This window comes from Lonchura striata, chromosome 14, assembly GCF_046129695.1.
Source record: "Lonchura striata isolate bLonStr1 chromosome 14, bLonStr1.mat, whole genome shotgun sequence".
NCBI lineage: Eukaryota > Metazoa > Chordata > Aves > Passeriformes > Estrildidae > Lonchura > Lonchura striata.
The window spans coordinates 16,020,433-16,038,384 of record NC_134616.1 but is presented as its reverse complement, the minus strand read 5'-3'; the positions used below and the strand labels follow the sequence as shown (position 1 = coordinate 16,038,384).

General features: G+C 57.7%; 2 protein-coding genes across 2 annotated transcripts; both read right to left on the bottom strand.

Annotated features, from left to right (window-relative positions):
• Positions 1 to 543: 543 nt before the first annotated feature.
• AMER1 (APC membrane recruitment protein 1) lies at positions 544 to 10,223 on the bottom strand. Its single transcript, XM_021525303.3, has 2 exons — positions 10,154 to 10,223; positions 544 to 8,061 (listed from the first exon to the last, which is right to left on the bottom strand). Exon 2 carries the CDS (start codon positions 7,975 to 7,977, stop codon positions 4,783 to 4,785), a length of 3,195 nt encoding a protein of 1,064 aa, XP_021380978.1. The 5' UTR covers positions 7,978 to 8,061; positions 10,154 to 10,223; the 3' UTR covers positions 544 to 4,782.
• A 1,458-nt stretch (positions 10,224 to 11,681) lies between these two features.
• On the bottom strand, positions 11,682 to 16,121 carry ASB12 (ankyrin repeat and SOCS box containing 12). The gene is made up of 3 exons (XM_021525323.3): positions 15,961 to 16,121; positions 13,284 to 14,129; positions 11,682 to 12,640 (listed from the first exon to the last, which is right to left on the bottom strand). Exons 2-3 carry the CDS (start codon positions 14,092 to 14,094, stop codon positions 12,507 to 12,509), a joined length of 945 nt encoding a protein of 314 aa, XP_021380998.1. The 5' UTR covers positions 14,095 to 14,129; positions 15,961 to 16,121; the 3' UTR covers positions 11,682 to 12,506.
• Between the last annotated feature and the right edge of the window lie 1,831 nt (positions 16,122 to 17,952).

The window sequence follows — 17,952 nt, the reverse complement described above, 5'->3', positions numbered from 1 at the left end:
GCCCGCCCCTCCAGCCCGATGGTGGCCGGGATCTGCGGTGGATGGAGGGGGAAAGGACAGAGCCTCCCCAGGGCTCATTAACAGCGCAGCTCATCAGGCCCTCCAGATAATTACAGCTTCTCACAAATTCAATTTCTGCCTGGGGAGGGCAGGACTCTTCTCCCGAGTCTCCCAATGCGTTTGGAAATCCTGGGAGGCACTTGAGGAACACAATCAGCAGGATCCAAGATAAAACCATCCCTGCCAGCCCTTCTCTGCCATTCCAGGGATGTCCCAGCCAGGGAATCCCTGCTCCCTGTGGAGCTGGAACCCAGAGAAGAGAGAAAATCTGCCTTGGAGCCTTAAAGGATTGATAATTCCCAGGGCTCATTTAATGATGATTTGAGGAGTCTTACCCTGTTCCAAAGGGTCTCTGTTGCCTTCTCCCATGGAAAATTCCACCTCAGTGGCAAATAACCAACAGACAAAGAGGAAGGGAAAGAAAAACATTAAATCAAGGATAAAATAAACATGAAAACACCAAACCACCAGCAACATCCAATGTTCTCTAAAAATCTGCAGTTTATTCATTAGAATTCAGTGAAAGGAACATTCATTTTAAAACACAATCAATACATTAAAAACTTGAAAGGACTAGTAGCAATGAGACCAGGAAGGAAACAAAAAAAAAACAAATTCAGCCAGGTTGGCCACCTGGGAGGAGCTGCCAGCCTGGCAGCGGGATGGGGCAGCTGAGGACAAGGGCTCAGTCATTATTTCCTTACAACTGAGAGGCTTTTTGGGATTTTAATTTCTCACTTCACCCAAATGGAGCTTTGGGGTGACTCAGTGTGGGTGAGAAGAGCATGACACCCCAGCTGGAGAGGAGGGAGCCCAGAATTCCAGGGCAGAGGGAATGTGGAAGGTGGGTCTGAGTGCCCCAGGAATGTTCAATGAGAAACCTTCCCGTCCATCCCTGTGGGGAATGGGGCAAACCCAATCCAGAAAAACTTTTAGAAGCACCATTAGGTGAGAAGTCATTAATTAGAATACAAAACAAAAAAAAAATCTCTGCAGAGTCAAATCAGTGACAATTGCCACCTCTACTGAGGGAAAAAAAACGGGGGGAAATCTGCTTTGGGCTGGATTTTAGCATTCCAGAAACTCTCCTCTCCTCTATCCCAAAGTTCAAGGCAGTGTCATTCCAGGGAGATGTTTCAGTGATCCAGAGCACAGGGCTGGAGCTCCCTGGAGGAGGGAGGAGGAGGAGAAGGGGGAAGCCCTGCTAATTCCAGGATTATTTAAGGAGCAATCCTCAGGCACCAGGGTGAAATCCCAGCTCCCAGCTCAGCCAGGGAGCACCGAGGGGAGAGAAAACCTGTCCAAGAGCATTTCCATGCACCAGCCAACAGCATCTCCTGCACAGGGATTGAAGAAAAGCCCCAATTTTAGATAAAATAACATCAGCAGACAGCGGGAAAAGCCTCAGCTGAATCCTGTGGGCTTTTTAAAAACACTTGGGAGGGAGAAATCACCAAAATCCACAAATTCAGATTAAAAACAACACTGAAAAGCAAAGAAGGGACAGCTGAATGTGACAGAGGAGGGTTAAGGACATCTCAAGTGTGTGCAAAGTGTGGTTGTGAGGGGCTGGAGGGGCTGGGCAGAGGCCCCAGCACATTCCCAGGGAGCGGGGTGGGATCTGGGCATGGCAGCAGCAGGAACGGCCTTTTATCCACGGGAAAAGCAAACCACACCACTTGGAAAGACAAGACACACGAGTAAAAGAACAGGCTGTAAAATTTCCCCATGATTATAAAATGCAAAACTATACAAAAATAGAGAAAATCAACCGTTTTCTTATATGTATAAAAACAAACAAACAAACAAACTAAAACCCCCAAGTCCCCAGAATGGAACCCAGAACCTCTCGGCAGGCTGACCCCAATGGCAGTGGTTCCACCACAGCTTCACAGCCCCAGTCCCTCACTTCCCTGCAAGGAACAGGCAAATTCCTCAAGTTTTCCCTAAATATCCTGGCAGGACATTCTGCTGATCCTGACTTTTCCAAGTGGTTTCTGGTTGGGAAGTCCTTTTGCATAAGAAGCCTCAGTGACCACCCCCAAATGTGAGCTCCTCAGGTAAGGCAGTGTTGGACTGACCCAGCTCCAGCCCAGGTTTGTTCCCATGGATCCCAAGTGGGGTTTTTTGGGAAGAGTGGCTCAGCAGGCAGTGAAATCCAATCCCTACTGCAGTGATCATTTACAGGCTGAATTACTGCACCAGAAATTCCAATTTCTTTGGGTTAACGGGGCAGAATCTGCCAATAATCCAGCAAATTAGTGACTAAACTGCATTAGGAAAACTCATTTGAATTCCAGAGACATTTGCCTCATTGAATTCCCATCGAATTAAGAGGAGAAACCTTTGGTATAAAGTCAGATTACCAAGCCTTGGCTGTATTGCTCCCACTGAACCTCCCCACCTCGTACCTACACCCAACCCCAGGATCCTATGGACACCTTGGAACATTCATTTAGCACCCAGACATTCCCAGCCCTCAGCAGGACTTTGGCTGAACAAAGCTCCAGAGCCTGGAACCCCCGAGATGCCTTTGGTGAGATGCTGAAAGGAAATAAAACAGGGATTAAACCCAGCCAGGGGCGTGAGGGGGTGACAATGTCCCTGTGGTGTCCCCAGCAGGGTGTGCCCGTGGTTTGTGTGCTGGGAGCGGGGTGAGATGGGCACAGAGCTGGCCCTGTCCTTGCTCCAGGGAGGGATATCCAATGTTCATTAGCAGCTGTGCTAACGAGGGGAGACAACCTCCCAGCGAGGGCAGCTTCCCCTGGCTCACCACATTCTCCTCTCGGGGTGTGGCAGTGGCACCAAGAGCCAGGTGTGTCCCAGGAAATCCTCTCCAGTGTCCCAGAGGGATGAGGGAAAAGAGCCATGGCACGGCAGGTTCCCGTGGAACTCCCTGCAGCAGGCTGGCAGGAAAACATGGAAAAATTCAGGTTTGAGCCTGTGGATGCACAGATAGATCAGCTCTGCCTTGGCAGAAAAATCGCATCACACACAGAGGCTGAACCAAGCCTGGCCCTGCCCTTCCCAGACATCCAAGGACAGGGCAGAGGAATCTTTTCTCAAAAGGAATATCAAGACCTCATTTTGCTTGGTGGGGGGAAAAAAACCCATCAAACCCAAACCAGCTCCTTGTGCCTGGAAATCCAGGGATGGCAGGGAGCAACTGATGGAGCCACATCCATGTGGAGCAGGAGAGCAGCAGGAGAGTGACCCAGCAGGGCAGGACTCAGCAGGAAAATCGAGCCTGGCCCAAGCAGAGCCATCCCTCACTCCACAAATGTGGTAAAACTCCAGTATTTCTACTTTGGGATTTTTTTTTTTTTTTTAATGCTACAAAGTCTGCTGCAAAGAAAAATAGAGGAAGGGCAATGAGGTGGGGGGAAACAAAAATCACTGGTAACGGAATTAAATCAGAAGACAGAGCTTGGACAGGACAGGGAAGCAGCTTTGTGTCATGGCCTGGGGGTTTGGATCAGAGCTGAGGGGGTTTGGGATCACAGAGGGACCAGGAGCCTGGAACAGATGTCACAGGAGCTCACAGGACAGAATCTGTCCCCTCAGCCTGTGTCCCTCCTCCACATTCCTCCAAAGAGGCAAAAAAATCCCAAACCTCCAGCAGCTTCCAGGCTTTTTGTTCCCTCCAGACAGGAGGAGTGAAGCCCAATGTAGCTGCAGTCCATCCCAAATTTTGTGTTCCTTGGGGAACACAAAACTTTCCTCCTGTGGGTTTATGCAAATAAAACAACTGTAAAAAAAATTAAATTAAAAAGCCACAAAGCTTCCTTTTGAGAAAGTAACATCATCTGCCACTTCACAGCTACAGGCATGATGCAAATTTAGCTTATTTCAAAGGCCTCATCCCTGTCCCCATGGCCCTGGAGAGGCCAGGAGCCCAGGACAAAGCCTGGGAAAGGTTTCAACCAGGAATTCTGCACTGTGAAGACAGACCACAACAAAGAAGGGACCAACACTTTGTTCTTCAAAGGGACACCATGGACAGCACATCTTTCTGAGCAAACTGAAACTAGACCTGGAGAACATTATCGGCACACACACAAAAGCTCCTGCTTCCCCCTTTGGGGCAAGGACAAATCCAATAAATAAAAACGTTGCTGCACAGTTCCCCTTTCCAGCTGCCCCTCCTTGCTCTGGAACAAGTGGCACCCTTCCTCCCAGCTCCCCACACTGAGCCTGGGCTGGAAGACATTCAAAGTGAGTCTGAACCAAAACCTTTCACCCAGAAGAGGAAAACAGCCCCATTTCCCCTCAAAAGTCTGCCCAAGGCCTGTTCCCCCAGCCTGCACAAACCCCAACCTGCCACACCAGCAACGGGTCCATCCCCAGCTTCTGCCAGGGGCTGCTGCTGCACTTGGTGCTGGAGGGGGCTGGAAAACCAGAAAGTGCCTCAGTGGTGATGAAGGAATCCTGAAGGCAGCTCCAAGCTACCTCCAGAGCATCCACAGGGGCAAGGCCACGCATGGCTGCAGGAGAGGAGCATCAGCCCAGCTCCAACTCAAGTCCTCCCCAAACTGCTCCACGTTTTCTTCCTCCCTTTGCTCCCCTTTCACCCCTGCCCAGAGCAGCCTCAGCACGGTGACATAGTGACATTCCTACAGCCTTTTGGCTTGGTGACAGTGACATTCTTGCAGATACTCAGCCTCGGTGACACGGTGACATTCCTGCAGCCCCTCAGCGGGTGACACGGTGACATTCCTGCAGCTACTCAGCATCAGTGACACTGCAGACGGTGCCACGGCAGCTGCCGTGCCCCAGGGTGGCCCTGCCCTTGAGGGGCTCAGTGCAGCACTCCGGGCTCTCGGTGTCCCCGCTGCTGTTCCCGGGATGCTGCGGCACACCCTGGGCAATGCCCACAGGTTTGCCCCTGGCACGGTGCTCCGGGGAGCAGGCAAAGCCAAAGCTCGGGGGCAGCTCTGCTTCTCCCAGGGGTAACAAGCAGGACAGCTTGGGGACATCCCCGTGGAAGAGAAAGGACCCGGCCGCCTCCCGGGCCCGCCTCGCCTCGGGCTGCAGGGGGAGGTTGGAGGGCCGGAGCGGGTGCCTGCTCAGCTCCGGCTCCTGGGGCCGCCTCTCCGGAGCCTCCCCGATGCCACCCCGGGAGAGAGGCAGGAAAGGGGACACGGTGTCTGGTTCTGGTGGCTCCGATGGCTCCCAGACACTCTCCACAGCGCCAGCCGGAGCGAAGTCCCAGAGCTCCATGCCGCCGGGAGCCGTGTCAGCGCCGTGCTGGAGGTGCCGCAGGCCCGGCCAGCTCGAGCCACCCTCGGGAGCCACCAGCTCACCCTCCTCCTTGCTCCTGCTCCTCCTGGCTCCAGCAGAGTCCTTCCTGCCAGTCTCATGCCTGGCCCAGAGCCGGCAGGGCTGGGGGCCGCTGCGGGTCCCCTGTGGCTCGGCCAGCTCAAACTCCAGGCTCTCCGTGTCCAGCGAGCGGCTCCTCCGGTCCACGGAGAGCGGCGCGGGCATGGAGGGGCTCAGCCCGTGCAGGCGCAGGTGGCGGGGCAGGCTGGCCACCCCCCAGTTGCAGCTCTGGAAGGAGCCCGGGGAGAAGCCCAGGGACATTCTCTCGTCACATTCAGCCAACGACTCTTTCTGTCCATAGCCATCATCGAAGGCCTCGGCGATGTCCTCGCCCGCGGTCAGCTCCGGGTGCTGCTCACACTCCCCTTCCCCGTCCTGCTCCACGTCCACCACATCGAAGGTGACCATGGTAGGGAGGGCAGGGAGGTTCTGGGTGAAGGAGGAGCTGGAGGCCGAGCTCCCCAGGCTCTCAGAGAGGCTGGAGAAGAGGGTCCCGCTGCTGGCGAACTCCACCAGAGCCTGCGAGAAGCTCACGGCGTGCTCGGGCTCGCTGCCCACCTGGGGCTCGCCAGGGGTGGGCTCTGCTCCGCCGCCGTGCTCCTGCTCCGGCAGCCTGAACCCAGGGAACATCCCTGCCTTGGCTGGGGACACACTGCCGTGGATGGAGTCCCCGAACATGCCACAGTCCAGGTCTGCATCGAACCCCGGGTTGTTCTTTGTGAGCTGAATAAGGCAATTTCCGGGGGCCTTTTGGCTGTTGTAACAGTTTTCCAGACACAGAGTCCCTGAAAAATCCCTCCACTCTGGATTTTCAGCCCTAGTCACTGCAACCCCACCATTGACAGCCCGGCTTGGGGTATGTGAGGCCACCTGCTCGCTCCCAAGGCCACTCTGACTCTTGCCAATGGAGCTGGCTGCTCTGGTTTTACATTCAATGCACTGCTTTTCCTGGGGACACTTCTTGCTGGAGACATCCAGGCGTTTCAGGACTGGCTCCCTCTGCAGCTCCCAGTACAGCAGCTCTTTCTGAATGGCTGCAAGCCCCTCTTCTTCAGTTTCCATCAGCCCTCTTTTCTGATCCATCATCTGCTGGATCAGGCTCTTCTCCGCAGGGAGGCAGAAGTCCATGAAGTAGCTGAAGATGCCCTGGCGTGGGACTTTGCCCTCGAACAGGGATTCCTCCCCATGAGAGGGGCTCATCAGGGTGTCAAACTCGTAAAGTGCATCGCCGCTGTAGCTGTCCCGGGGCAGTCGGTCCTTCTTGAGCTCCTCTCCAGCCTCATCGTCTGGCCCTGGCGTGGTGGAGTCGTAATACCCCTCGTCACTGTTTGGGGCAGACTCCTGCTGGTCACTCTGGGGAGTCAGGAGGTCAACACCATCCATGGCATCCCCCACGTAGGGGTGGGCGTCTGCCTCGTGAGAGGTGTGCGTCTCCAGGCTGCTGCTGGACACCTGGGCCCCGTAGCTCCTGTCCCCTGGCACGCCGCTGTCCCACACCTGGTGCAGGTACTCCTCAGCCTCCTCAGGAATGGCCATCTCCTCGCCGCCGCCCTGGTAGGTGACCAGGCAGGAGCTGCGTTTGGCGGCGTCACGGCTGCGCTCCACCGAGATGCTGCTCTCGGCGATGTCGGGCTCGGCGATGTCGTCCCCGCACCCCGTCAGGGAGTCAAAGCTCTTCAGGGAGGTGACATCCCCCAGCATGAGGCTCAGCAGGTCCCCGGAGTGCAGGCAGGGAGGTTCGCTGTCCATGAAGTCAGGGTGGAAGGCCAGCAGCAAACTCTCACGGTCAAACTCAGCGCAGGCAGCAGCCTCAGCCTCTGATTTTGTATCTGGAACGTCCCCATTCCCTGGCACGGCCATCGTGCCACCCTCGGAGGTGCCTCCATCAGCTGTGGGGCCCGTGGGCTCCGTGGCCTCACCACAGCTGGAGTCACCCCCCGAGTCCCCTGGGCCAGCTCTGGTCTCAGTGACTGGCCCTGCTCCCCTGCCCTCCACAGCCCCTCGGCTCTCCACTGCCGTTCCAGGAGCATTCCCAGCCTCCTCCGTGTCCCCGTTCCACTCGGGGAGCTCTGTCTTCTCACTCTCGGCAGCCTTGCTCTTCCGGTGGCGCCGGATGCTGTTAAAAAACCCTTTCAGCCCTTTTTTGGGTCTGGGGAAAGAGGGCTTTTTGTCACAGCCCTCGATACTCCCGGGGGGAGAGCCGTCCTGCTGGCCCAAATCCCCCCTGCTGCCGGTGTCCACGGCCAGCTGGGCGCTGCGGGAGCCGGGCAGGGGGCCGGGCTGCCCATCCCTGCTGCCCTCCGAGGGGCTGTCCGGCCCTGTCCCACCGCCCTTGTCACAGGCAGCGCTGCTCAGCCCGTCGTGGGTCTTGCACTTGCTGAGCCCCTTCTTGCCGCGGCCGCCGAAGAAGCTGGGCAGGGTGCAGATGCTGCGCTTGCCCCCGAACAGCTTGAAGGCCGTTTTCCGCAGCTTGCCGGGGGGCGGCTGCTGCGGCTCCGCTGCCACCACGGAGCCGTCGGCGCTGTCGGGAGGGGCGTCGCCGCCCTCCTGCCGCCGCTGCTCCCCTCCGTCCCGCTCCTCCGGGCTGCCCGTTTCCATGGCAGCGGGCGGGCTTGGATCTAGCTGGAGGCGGCTTTGGCAGCGCGGTGCTCCGGGCGCAGGGATGGACACATCACCGCCGACCTGAGGCACAGGGAGAGGGCACAGGTGAGGACACGGCAGCGGAAGGGGCACGGCTGAAGGCACCGGAGTCTCGGGGCTCCCTCACCGGCTGGAGGAGCCTCCAAAATCTCCCTCCAATTCCAAAATTCAGGCACCAGAATGTCGCTTAAATGTAGCAGTTAGCCAGAGCAGGAAAACCACACATCTCCCTCGGCTAGAATCCCTAGGGACGAGCAGGTCTGACCCCTGCACCTCCTCGCTCCATGCCCTAAAGCTTCCCAGATTTTTCACCTCCAGGGTGATCAGGTTTGGCTACCTTAAAGTGAGAGCTAGCACCTCCCAAACCACCTCCCAGCTCTCCCAGGCCTCATGCCAGGCTCCAAAGAGCATCCTGAGGGAGGCCAAACCAGGACACAGCCCCCCTACGCACGAGTCTGGGGAAAAACCACTTTACTTACTACCCTGGCTTTTTTAAATAGAAGATTTCAGTTGTTTTTAAAATAATCTGTCCAGCCAGAGAGAATCGCCTTAAAAACACCAACTGTGAATACCCTGATCAGATTATCCCAGAAGCAGAGAGGTAGGTTTGAAATTTGACCCTGGACTGCTGTCATGAACAGCAGAAATAAAACAATTATAATCACGATTCTCTTCCAGAGGTGAGGGTGGAGAAATTAAATGCAATAAAATCCTAATGTGCTCCCAAGCTGTAATGCCCCAGGCTGAGCTCTGACTGACAGGAGGCCAAGGAAACCTTCCCAAAGTGTTTAGCCAAAGATCCCAAATTAAAAATACATCCAAACGATGCTCTCTGCTCCTGCAGCCCCCCAGCAAACCTGCAATTCCAGGTTTATTTTTATTCCTCAGGTCTGGGTTGCTTTGCCTCTATACTGATCTGGCATCGCTGCGCTCAGAACAGCTGGGACTGGATGGGCTTCCAGGTCCCTCCCAACCCATTCCATTCCATGGTTCTGGAATCCTGGGATTGCTGATAACTCCTCACGTTCACCTGTCCCACTGGTGAAGCAGCAGCTGGGGCGTAGCTGGCTGGCACAGCCACCTCCCCAGTGGCAAACTGGGCTTTTCCAGCTCTGCCAGAGCCCACCACAAGTCCTAGGAGCCTCCAAAGCCTCTGCAGAGAGGGGCTGGGAGAAAGGCCTGCACTGGACACGTGTGGGGCTGCTGGAAAATGGGGGTGAAATGACCCCAAACCTGCACCTGGAATGGGGCTGCTGGAAAAGGAATGAAATGACCCCAAACCTACACCTGGAATGGGGCTGATGGAAAAGGAATGAAATTACCCCAAACCTGCACCTGGAATCGGGCTGCTGGAAAATGGGGGTGAAATGACCCCAAACCTGCACCTGGAATGGGGCTGCTAGAAAAGGAATGAAATGACCCCAAACCTGCACCTGGAATGGGGCTGATGGAAAAGGAATGAAATGACCCCAAACCTACACCTGGAATGGGGCTGATGGAGAACAGGAATGAAATGACCCCAAACCTGCACCTAAACTGGGGCTGATGGAAAAGGAATGAAATGACCCCAAAACTGCACCTGGAATGGGGCTGATGGAGAATGGGGGTGAAATGACCCCAAACCTGCACCTAAACTGGGGCTGCTGGAAAACAGCCGGGGAAGGGCACGAGACAGAGCCAGCATTACAGAAATTCCTTTTGGGAATCATTCCTCTCCAGCTCCACGTCAGCACCGCGGCACTGCTGCGGAGGGGAGGCTGGAGTAGGATAAAAAATAGAATAGATAAAAATGAAAGAAAGCGGAAATCAAGTACACCGAGGGCAAAGAGCCACGACCAACAGACCATGAAAGATAAGGTTTAAAAGCAAGAAAAAGCAGCACGGTAACAATGAAACGCAGCGTTCCACCCGCAGAGGAGCCCCTCAGGGACCCCCGCCCCGCACGGGGCCGCTCCCCCGGGCCGGCCCTCCCCGCTCCCCAACTTTCGGGAGGATCCGGGAAAACGCGAGGGGCGGGGAGGGGGTCGGGCCAGGCGGCGGGCGGCGCGGGGAGCGGCGGCCCCGGCCCGTGCCCGTGCCCAGCACTTACCGGCGGCGGCCCCGGCCCCAGACCCGGCCCGTGGCCAGCACTCACCGGCGGCACCGCGGCAGCCCCGGCCCGGCTCCGCTCCCGGCTCCGCTCCCGGCCCCGCTCCCGGCCCCGCTCCCGGTCCAGCCCCGGCCCGGCCCCGGCCGCGCGAGGGGCGCGGGGCCGCGGGTCCGCCCGGCGCGGGCGGCAGGGGCGGCGCCGCGTGACGGCCGGGGCGGGGCCTGGCGGGCGGGGCGCGGTGATTGACAGGGCGCGGCGGCGGAGGGGCGGGGCCTCTGCGTGAGGGAGGGCGCGGTCTCCACACTGGGCCCAGCGGAGCGGGCGGGGTCGCGCTGAGCGCTGGGCGCGCTCCCCGCCGTGTCCCCTCATGGCCGCCCCCGGTGTCCCCCCGGGGCCGGACCCCGGTGTCCCCTCATGGCCGGCCCCGGTGTCCCCTCATGGCCGGCCCCGGTGTCCCCCCGGGGCCGCCCCCGGTGTCCTCCCCGGTGGCCCGGGGCAGTGGGCGTGGCCTCAGGGCGCGCCCCGCCCTGGGGGCGTGGCCCCGTTGGCGGTTGATTGACAGGGGGCGCGGTCACCCCGGCGGGGGCGTGGCCTTGGCGCGGCAGCCGCGGGCCACGCGGGGTCACGGACACGGGGGGATGGCCCGGCCTGGCCTGGCCTGGCCTGGCCTGGCCTGTCTGTGACACCGCGGGGCCAGGGCTGTGACAGTGTGTGACCGGTGACACGGCGTGTTTGCCGTGGGACACCTCCCTGCGCCTGCTGTGTCACCCGCGGGCGTGTCACCCGCGCCACGCCGCTGCCACCCACCCACCGCTGCGCGGCTGCTCACACCCACAGCCCCACAGCCAACTGAGCAGCCCGGTAGGGAAGACCCCTCCCCATTTTTGGGACCCCCAGATCCCAAAAGCCCCTCCAATCTCCACGTGAGGATGACAACAAGGATGCCACGAGTGGGAACCACAGCAGGGCGTGGCAATGTCCCCGCGGGACAGCCTTTCCCAGCTGCCATCTCCTGATGTGCTCCTGAAGGCACCTGCATGGGGACCAGCAGCAGCAATGTCATCATGCCCTGTGGAGCTTTGTCCAGGCTGCTTCCAAGCCCTAATGCTGCCCTTGGGAGAGGCCCCACAGCCTCATTAATTAATAGATGCTGACGAAGAGATCCCACAACCCCTGACACAAGCCCGTAAATCCTGCAGGAAGGTGCCTGTGTTCGGCTCTGAGCCATGGAACATTTCCCTTTGGGATGGATCAGGGCAGGAAGGAATGAACCGTGGGACACCCTTCCAAAGTGCTCCAGAACACCACTGCTGGGTGGACGCTGAGCTGCCAAGGAGCAGCAGCATTGATCCATCAGTTCCTGGCTGTGGGAAGAGCTGGGAAGGCACCTCCAGCCCCACTGGTGAGGGCAATCCCGGTGTCCAGAACGGGAGGGATGGAGGGACACAAAGGTGGTGCTGGGATGCCCCGCTCCAGCCTGGAATTCCCCATGCACAGCCATTCCCTCTTCCCCTCCCAGCCATCCTGGCAGGGCTGCCCGACATGGGATATTTCACCAGACAGGCCACAACAGTTTCATACCAAGAACAGAACTCTTTTAATCCAAACCCCAGCCCTGCCCAGTCACAGAGCACCCTCGGCCACAACAGGAAGCACTTTTGGGGTGAGGAGATGATGTTTAGGGTCAGAGCTGGGGCAGGGAGAGGAGTGGGGCTGCTGGGCTCTGGATGCATCTCCCAGCCCCTCCTGTGCTGCCAGCTGGGAGTGCTGGGCTCTGCCCCCACTGGGGTGGGCACACACGGCCAGGGCCAGCCCCAATCCTGCCCCTCCCACGTGGAGGAGACACTTGGGAACTTCTCTGGGAATTGTGGAATCATGAGGGACCTCAAAGCCCATCCAGTGTCACCCCTGTCATGGCAGGGACACCTCCCACTGTCCCAGGCTGCTCCAGCCCCAGTGTCCAGCCTGGCCTTGGGCACTGCCAGGGATCCAGGGGCAGCCACAGCTGCTCTGGGCACCTGTGCCAGGGCCTGCCCACCCCCACAGGGAAGAATTCTCATTCTCACAGCCAAGAATTCCTCCACGCTCCTTCCCAGCCCCTTCTCCAACCAAAATCAGCTAAAGGTGTAAAATCCCTCAGTAAAGACGGTCTGAGGCAAACCGAGGGGGATCAGATCCTGCTCTGTGCTCTATCCTCTGCTGCAAATCAGGAGCTCAGGTCTCCTGTTCTTCCTCCACCTTCCCTTCTGTTCCCTTCCCACTTTTCCACATGGGCATTGCTTTCTGGAGACACCTCAGCAGCAAAAATGAAATTGTGACCACAAATTCCCAGCGGTTCTGCAGATTTCAGGGATTCACTCCGGGAGGTGGAGCAGGTTTTAATTGGGGCAGGCTGCGATCACAGCTGGTGCTGCAGGTATTTGGCCAGGGCTCTGGGGATCTCCAGCTCTCCAAGGGTGGCCGAGCAGCTGGGCTGCTTCAGGAGACGCCTCATGGCCAGCCGGGACTGGGACAGCAGGGATTTGGGATGAGCTGTGGAAGGAAAATCACATGGTCACCTTCAAGACACGCAACCCTGCCGCCCTCCAACCCAGCATTATCTGAAGGAAAGGGACATGGATTGAGCAAACCAGACAGCATTGGAACAAAATGATCTTTAGGTTCCTTCCAACCCAAACCATTCCATGATCCTATGAAAATTCCATGATCCTGTGAAAACTCAACCTCTGTGCTGGGGCTGGGGCTATGGACTCAGGCACAAGCTCCCACGAGGGCTGGGCATGGAGAAGAAATCTCCCATCCCCACATGGAAATAAGTGCAGGATTTTAGACTTGGGCAGTACAGGAGAGCCCAAGCTGAGCAGCAAAAAGAAGAGCAAGGGTGAAAAGCAGGGGGTAACCCAAGTGAGGGGAAACCCAGGCTGTGGGAACCACGGAATCACAGAAGGGCTTTGGTTGGGAAGGGAATTTAAGCTCATCTCATTCCGTGGGCAGGAATTCCACTACCCCAGGTTGCTCCAAGCCCTGTCCAACCTGGCCTTGGACACATCAGGGATCCAGGGGCAGCCACAGACCCGCACAGCCGAGGCTGAAGGAAAACCCGCGTGTGGCTGTTGGGAAGAGGGAATCAGAGCAAAGCCGTGCCCGTCCAGCCCCGGGCACGTGGCCAGGTCACCTCTGGCCTGCAGCAGCAGCTCCAGCCCCTCGCTGCGCGGGGCCGCCCCGCCGGCGGGCACGCCGGGCAGGTACACGTTGGCCCCGAAGTCGATGAGCAGGCGGACGAAGTCGCTGTGGCAGCCGTGCCTCAGGCACGTCTCCAGCAAGGTCTTGGGCTCGCGGATCTGCGCCAGGACGCTCTGCTCGGTGCAGTTGTAGTCGGGGTCGGCGCCGTGCAGCAGCAGCAGGCGGAAGCACTCCAGGTGCCCGTAGGCCGCCGCCAGGTACAGCGGCCCCGAGCAGGCCGCCGAGTTGGCCGCCCACTCGGGCAGCCTGGCCCGGACGTTGGCCTCGGCGCCGTGCTCCAGCAGCAGCCGCAGGATGGCCGCGTGGCCGTCCCTGGCTGCCAGCAGCAGCGGCGAGCAGTTGTTGTAGGCGCTGCCCGCGGGGCTGGCGCCGGCCTCCAGCAGCAGCCGCACGCACTCGCCGTGCCCGTTGCTGACGGCCACGAAGAGCGGGGTCTGCGCCTTCACGTCCAGGCTGTCCACCTGGGCGCCGTGGGCCAGCAGCAGCCGCAGGCTCCGCACGCAGCCCCGCGTGGCCGCCAGGCGCAGGGGGGTGCTGGGCACACCCCAGCCGCTCCTGCGGTTGATGAGCCTCTTGTACCTGTCCTGGGACAGGAGCCTGGCCAACGTTTCGTGGTCGTCCTGGCACACCGCCCGGCTCAGCTCCTCGCTGTCGCCGCTGTCCTCCTCGTCATCCCTGGGCTGCAGCAGGGAGAACATCTTGTTGATGTCCATCAGGGTCGTTTTGTCGGGTCTGGGCTCCATGTGCCGCTCTCATGGTAAAGGGTGAGGCCAAAGATCTACAGGATGGCAGAACCAGCACCACCCCTGGGTTAGAACCAGTCCCTGACACCGACAGCTGCATTTTAGTGCAAGTTTATACTCAACATCAGGAAGATTCTCTAAAAATTCGACAATGTTTGATGAGGATGCTGCTGATGTGCTCATGGACCTGGCACCACGTGAGGAAATCCACGTGGGTGAAAGGCTGAGGGAACAATGGAGCTCAGTGGGCACTGCTCAGTAGGCACGTGAGTCAGGATCCCATAAAATCATTGATTGGTTTGGGTTGGGAGGGTCCTGAAAGCCCCTCCAGTGCCACCCTGCCATGGCAGGGACACCTCCCACTGTCCCAGGCTGCTCCAGCCCCAGTGTCCAGCCTGGCCTTGGGCGCTCCAGGGATCCAGGGGCAGCCACAGCTGCTCTGGGCACCTGTGCCAGGGCCTGCCCACCCTCCCAGGGAGCAATTCCTAATTCCCAATCTCCCATCCATCCCTGCCCTGTGGCAGTGGAAAGCCATTACCTGTGTCCTGTCCCTCCACCCCTTGTTCCCCAGTCCTGAGGGATGAGGTCAATGTGAAGTAGTCAGTTTGATTAGGGATCAAACATCCTCCAGCATCTCCCTTCCCAAATGATGCCAGTGTTAGAATCCCATTGTTTTCCTCCCTCCTGCCTGCTCAAGCCCGATGATCGTGGCTGCAGAAGGGTCTGGGATGTTTCTGCTGAGGAATTTTGGGGAGGAAGGATGGAAGTGCTGAGATGCTCACACTGAGTGAGATGAACCCTGGCAGCTTGCCTGGGCTCTGAACACAGGATGTGGCCTCAGGAGCCGAGGGACAGCGGGGACAGGAATGGGATGTCCCCGCTGGCACCTGAGCAGCTGGAAACGCTCGGGATGGGCACAGGGACCTCTCGGCAGCCCTGGGGCAGCTCGGGTTTCCTCAGGCTGACCTGTCCTGGGAGGAGCCAAGGAGCTGCACGGGGCAATTAATTAGCGAAGGAGCGGCAGCAAACTGTTAATTATCTGATAAGGAGAAGTGAGCAAATGGCCTCGTTGTGCACCTGAGCCCGTCGGTGCCGGGGCAGCCACAGGGGACCTGTCCCCCATCACCCACGGGGACACGGCCACCAGCTCAGCGGGATCTCAGCAAGGCCACCAGCACAGCTGGGGCACTGGGACAAGTCTGACAGCAGCAAAGCTCTGCCAGGCTGTCACCCATTAGCTCAATTTATACAGAAATGTGAGAAATTCTAATGCTGCTGTTCCTCATTGGACACGCCGGTGATGAGCTCTGGAGCTTTGGGATCATCCCACCCTCATGGAGAACGGCCTGGGGGTTACTGCAGTTTTGAGTCAAAAAGACAGTTGTGTTCCCAGTTAGATCCCCAAGGGAAATGGTGTGGAAAAGTAAAAGAGCAGCTGTAACATTTCCTGAACACAGAACAGCACCTCCAAAGGGAGGTTCCTGAGATCCTGTGTGGGGAGCTGAGGGAGCTTCCTCAACCAGGAGAGCCCAAACCAGAATTTGTGGAATCACAAAATGGTTTGGTTCAGAAAGGAATTAAAAGTTCATCTCATCCCACCCCTGCCATGGCAGGGACACCTTCCACTGTCCCAGGCTGCTCCAGCCCCAGTGTCCAACCCGACCTTGGGCACTGCCAGGGATCCAGGGGCAGCCACAGCTGCTCTGGGCACCAGGGCCTGCCCACCCTCACTGCTTTGCCACCCCCTGAGCTGACAGAAGCTGTCCAAGCACTGCAGACCCCAAAAAGAGGATGTGACAGAGCACACATTTGTCCCTCTGGGTCCAGTCCCCTCCCTCACCCTGCCAGGTCCCGGTGCCACCTTACCTGGGCGTGGGGGATGCTCAGAGCAGCTGCGGCCAGGGGGGTCCCATGGGGAGTCCAGCCGTGGTTTAAGCCCCGTGAGCAGAGCGAGAGGCTGTGGCAGGGCTGGGATGGACGGGGCTGTGTGGGGCCAGAGCTGTGCAGCTCACAGCTGAAATGCCACGGCAGCACCAGCCCGGGGCGCCGGGGCTAATTTTAGCCCCTCTGGGGTTTTATCTTACCACTTCCATTCTTGGAAAGCTCCCCCTGGGTAAATATAGAGAGGGCAGCGGGGTGGGGGGAGGCTGGGACAGGTGCTGGAGGCTGCTTGACCCCTCTGAGCACACACAAAGCTTTTTCTCCACTGTTTCCCCATAGAAGTTGCAGGGAACAAGGGGGTTTGGGGTCCCTGCCAGGGTAGCACCAGCCTCTACCTTACCTTGACTGCTGCCAGGCACTCAAATTCCCTCTTAACCCCTCTCCTGCCCTCCCTCCCCCTCTTCAGAGTGATACAAATGGCCATTTGCAACCTCCAAAATTATTTATTAGACACCAGAAGGACAAAAGGTCCTGAAGATGGCCCAGATTTCCCACCTGAGCTGCTCTGGGCTGCACCTGCCAGAAGGAACCACAGCCAGGGCTTCCTGAGGACCCAGGAAGGCAGGAAACCTCCCAGGGCAAACAAAAGGAGTGGAGAGCAGCACTGGGGCTCTTATCAAAAGCTGTCAGCTGGGAAGTGCAATCCTATTTTATCCAGCTCCCTTTAAACCCTCTCCAAACTCCTCAGTGATGGAGCAGGAATGGGCTGGTGGTTTGGGGCAGCCTTATCGTGGTATGAGATAAGGAGAGAGACCCAAATTATCCAGCAGGAAAATCCCCACTGCTGCAAGAAGAGAAATCAGGGTGCTCTGTGAAGTGTGTTGATCTGTGCCACCACTACATTCCTGCTCTGGAGCTTCACAATGGAAAGCCTGGAATGCAGGAAAATGGTCAACATTGATTTGGTTTAGGCTTTTGGTTTTCCTCTCCAAATTCACTCAAAAATAGATTATTGCTTCATGGAGGTCAATTCCCCAAAGCCAGCAGCAGGAATGGAATTACGGAGTGTGATGTGGATGAGCCCTGGAGCAGGAGAGGGGAGTTTGGGGTTATTTTTCCTGAGTGTCAGGAAGGTGCAACCACAACAGGGATGCTGCAGCCACAAAAAGCAAGCCCGGCTGGAAACCCTTTCCACAAACCACAGAAATCAAAGCAGCCATTAAAAAGACAGTGTTATAAACGGAAAAAAGGGAGCGCAGACAACAGAAGTACTAGAAAATGTGAAATGTAGGAAACTTGTAGATGAAAGGAAAATCCTTGAATGGCAAATTAATGATAAACTGCTTATTCTTTTGTTGTTGCTGCTGCTGTTCAGTTGTTAACCAGGAGAGATCTTAGGAACAAGGAGCAGATTAAACCCAGTTCTAACGAGGCAAACCCGAGAGCTCTCCAGCCCATCTGGAATCCTGCCCAGACACTCCTGGAGCAGGAACCTTTCCATCCATCCCGGGGGATATTCCCAGCAGCAGAGCCAGCCCAGCCCCAGCAGGAGCCCAGGCAGGGTGACACAGCAACCTGGCCCATTTGGGATGAGCTTCCCACTGCTTCAAACTCCAGGGAAGGATGAGGAGGAAAAGGTTCCACCTTCTGCCTGAGCACAGAGCCTGAGCCAAGCAGCTCTTGATCAGCTCCCTGGTAATTGGGCAGGAATCAGAGGGCAGAAGGGTGCTGAATGCCAGTCAATGGGTTTTTTGGGAAGGTAAATCCTGTCCAGAGTTGCTTCCATTAAAGAGATTATTGTTATTAACGCAGCTGAAGAGGGCTAATGAGCTTGTGGATTTAACAGGGCTAAGCAGTTAAAAGTTTAGAGCTAAACAGTCCCAAATAAATGATTTTGCAGGGATTAGGGATTTACTAACAGCGCTCAAGGTCGGGAAAACAGAGCTGGGGAATGGGGCTGTTGTCTCCTGCCTTTGG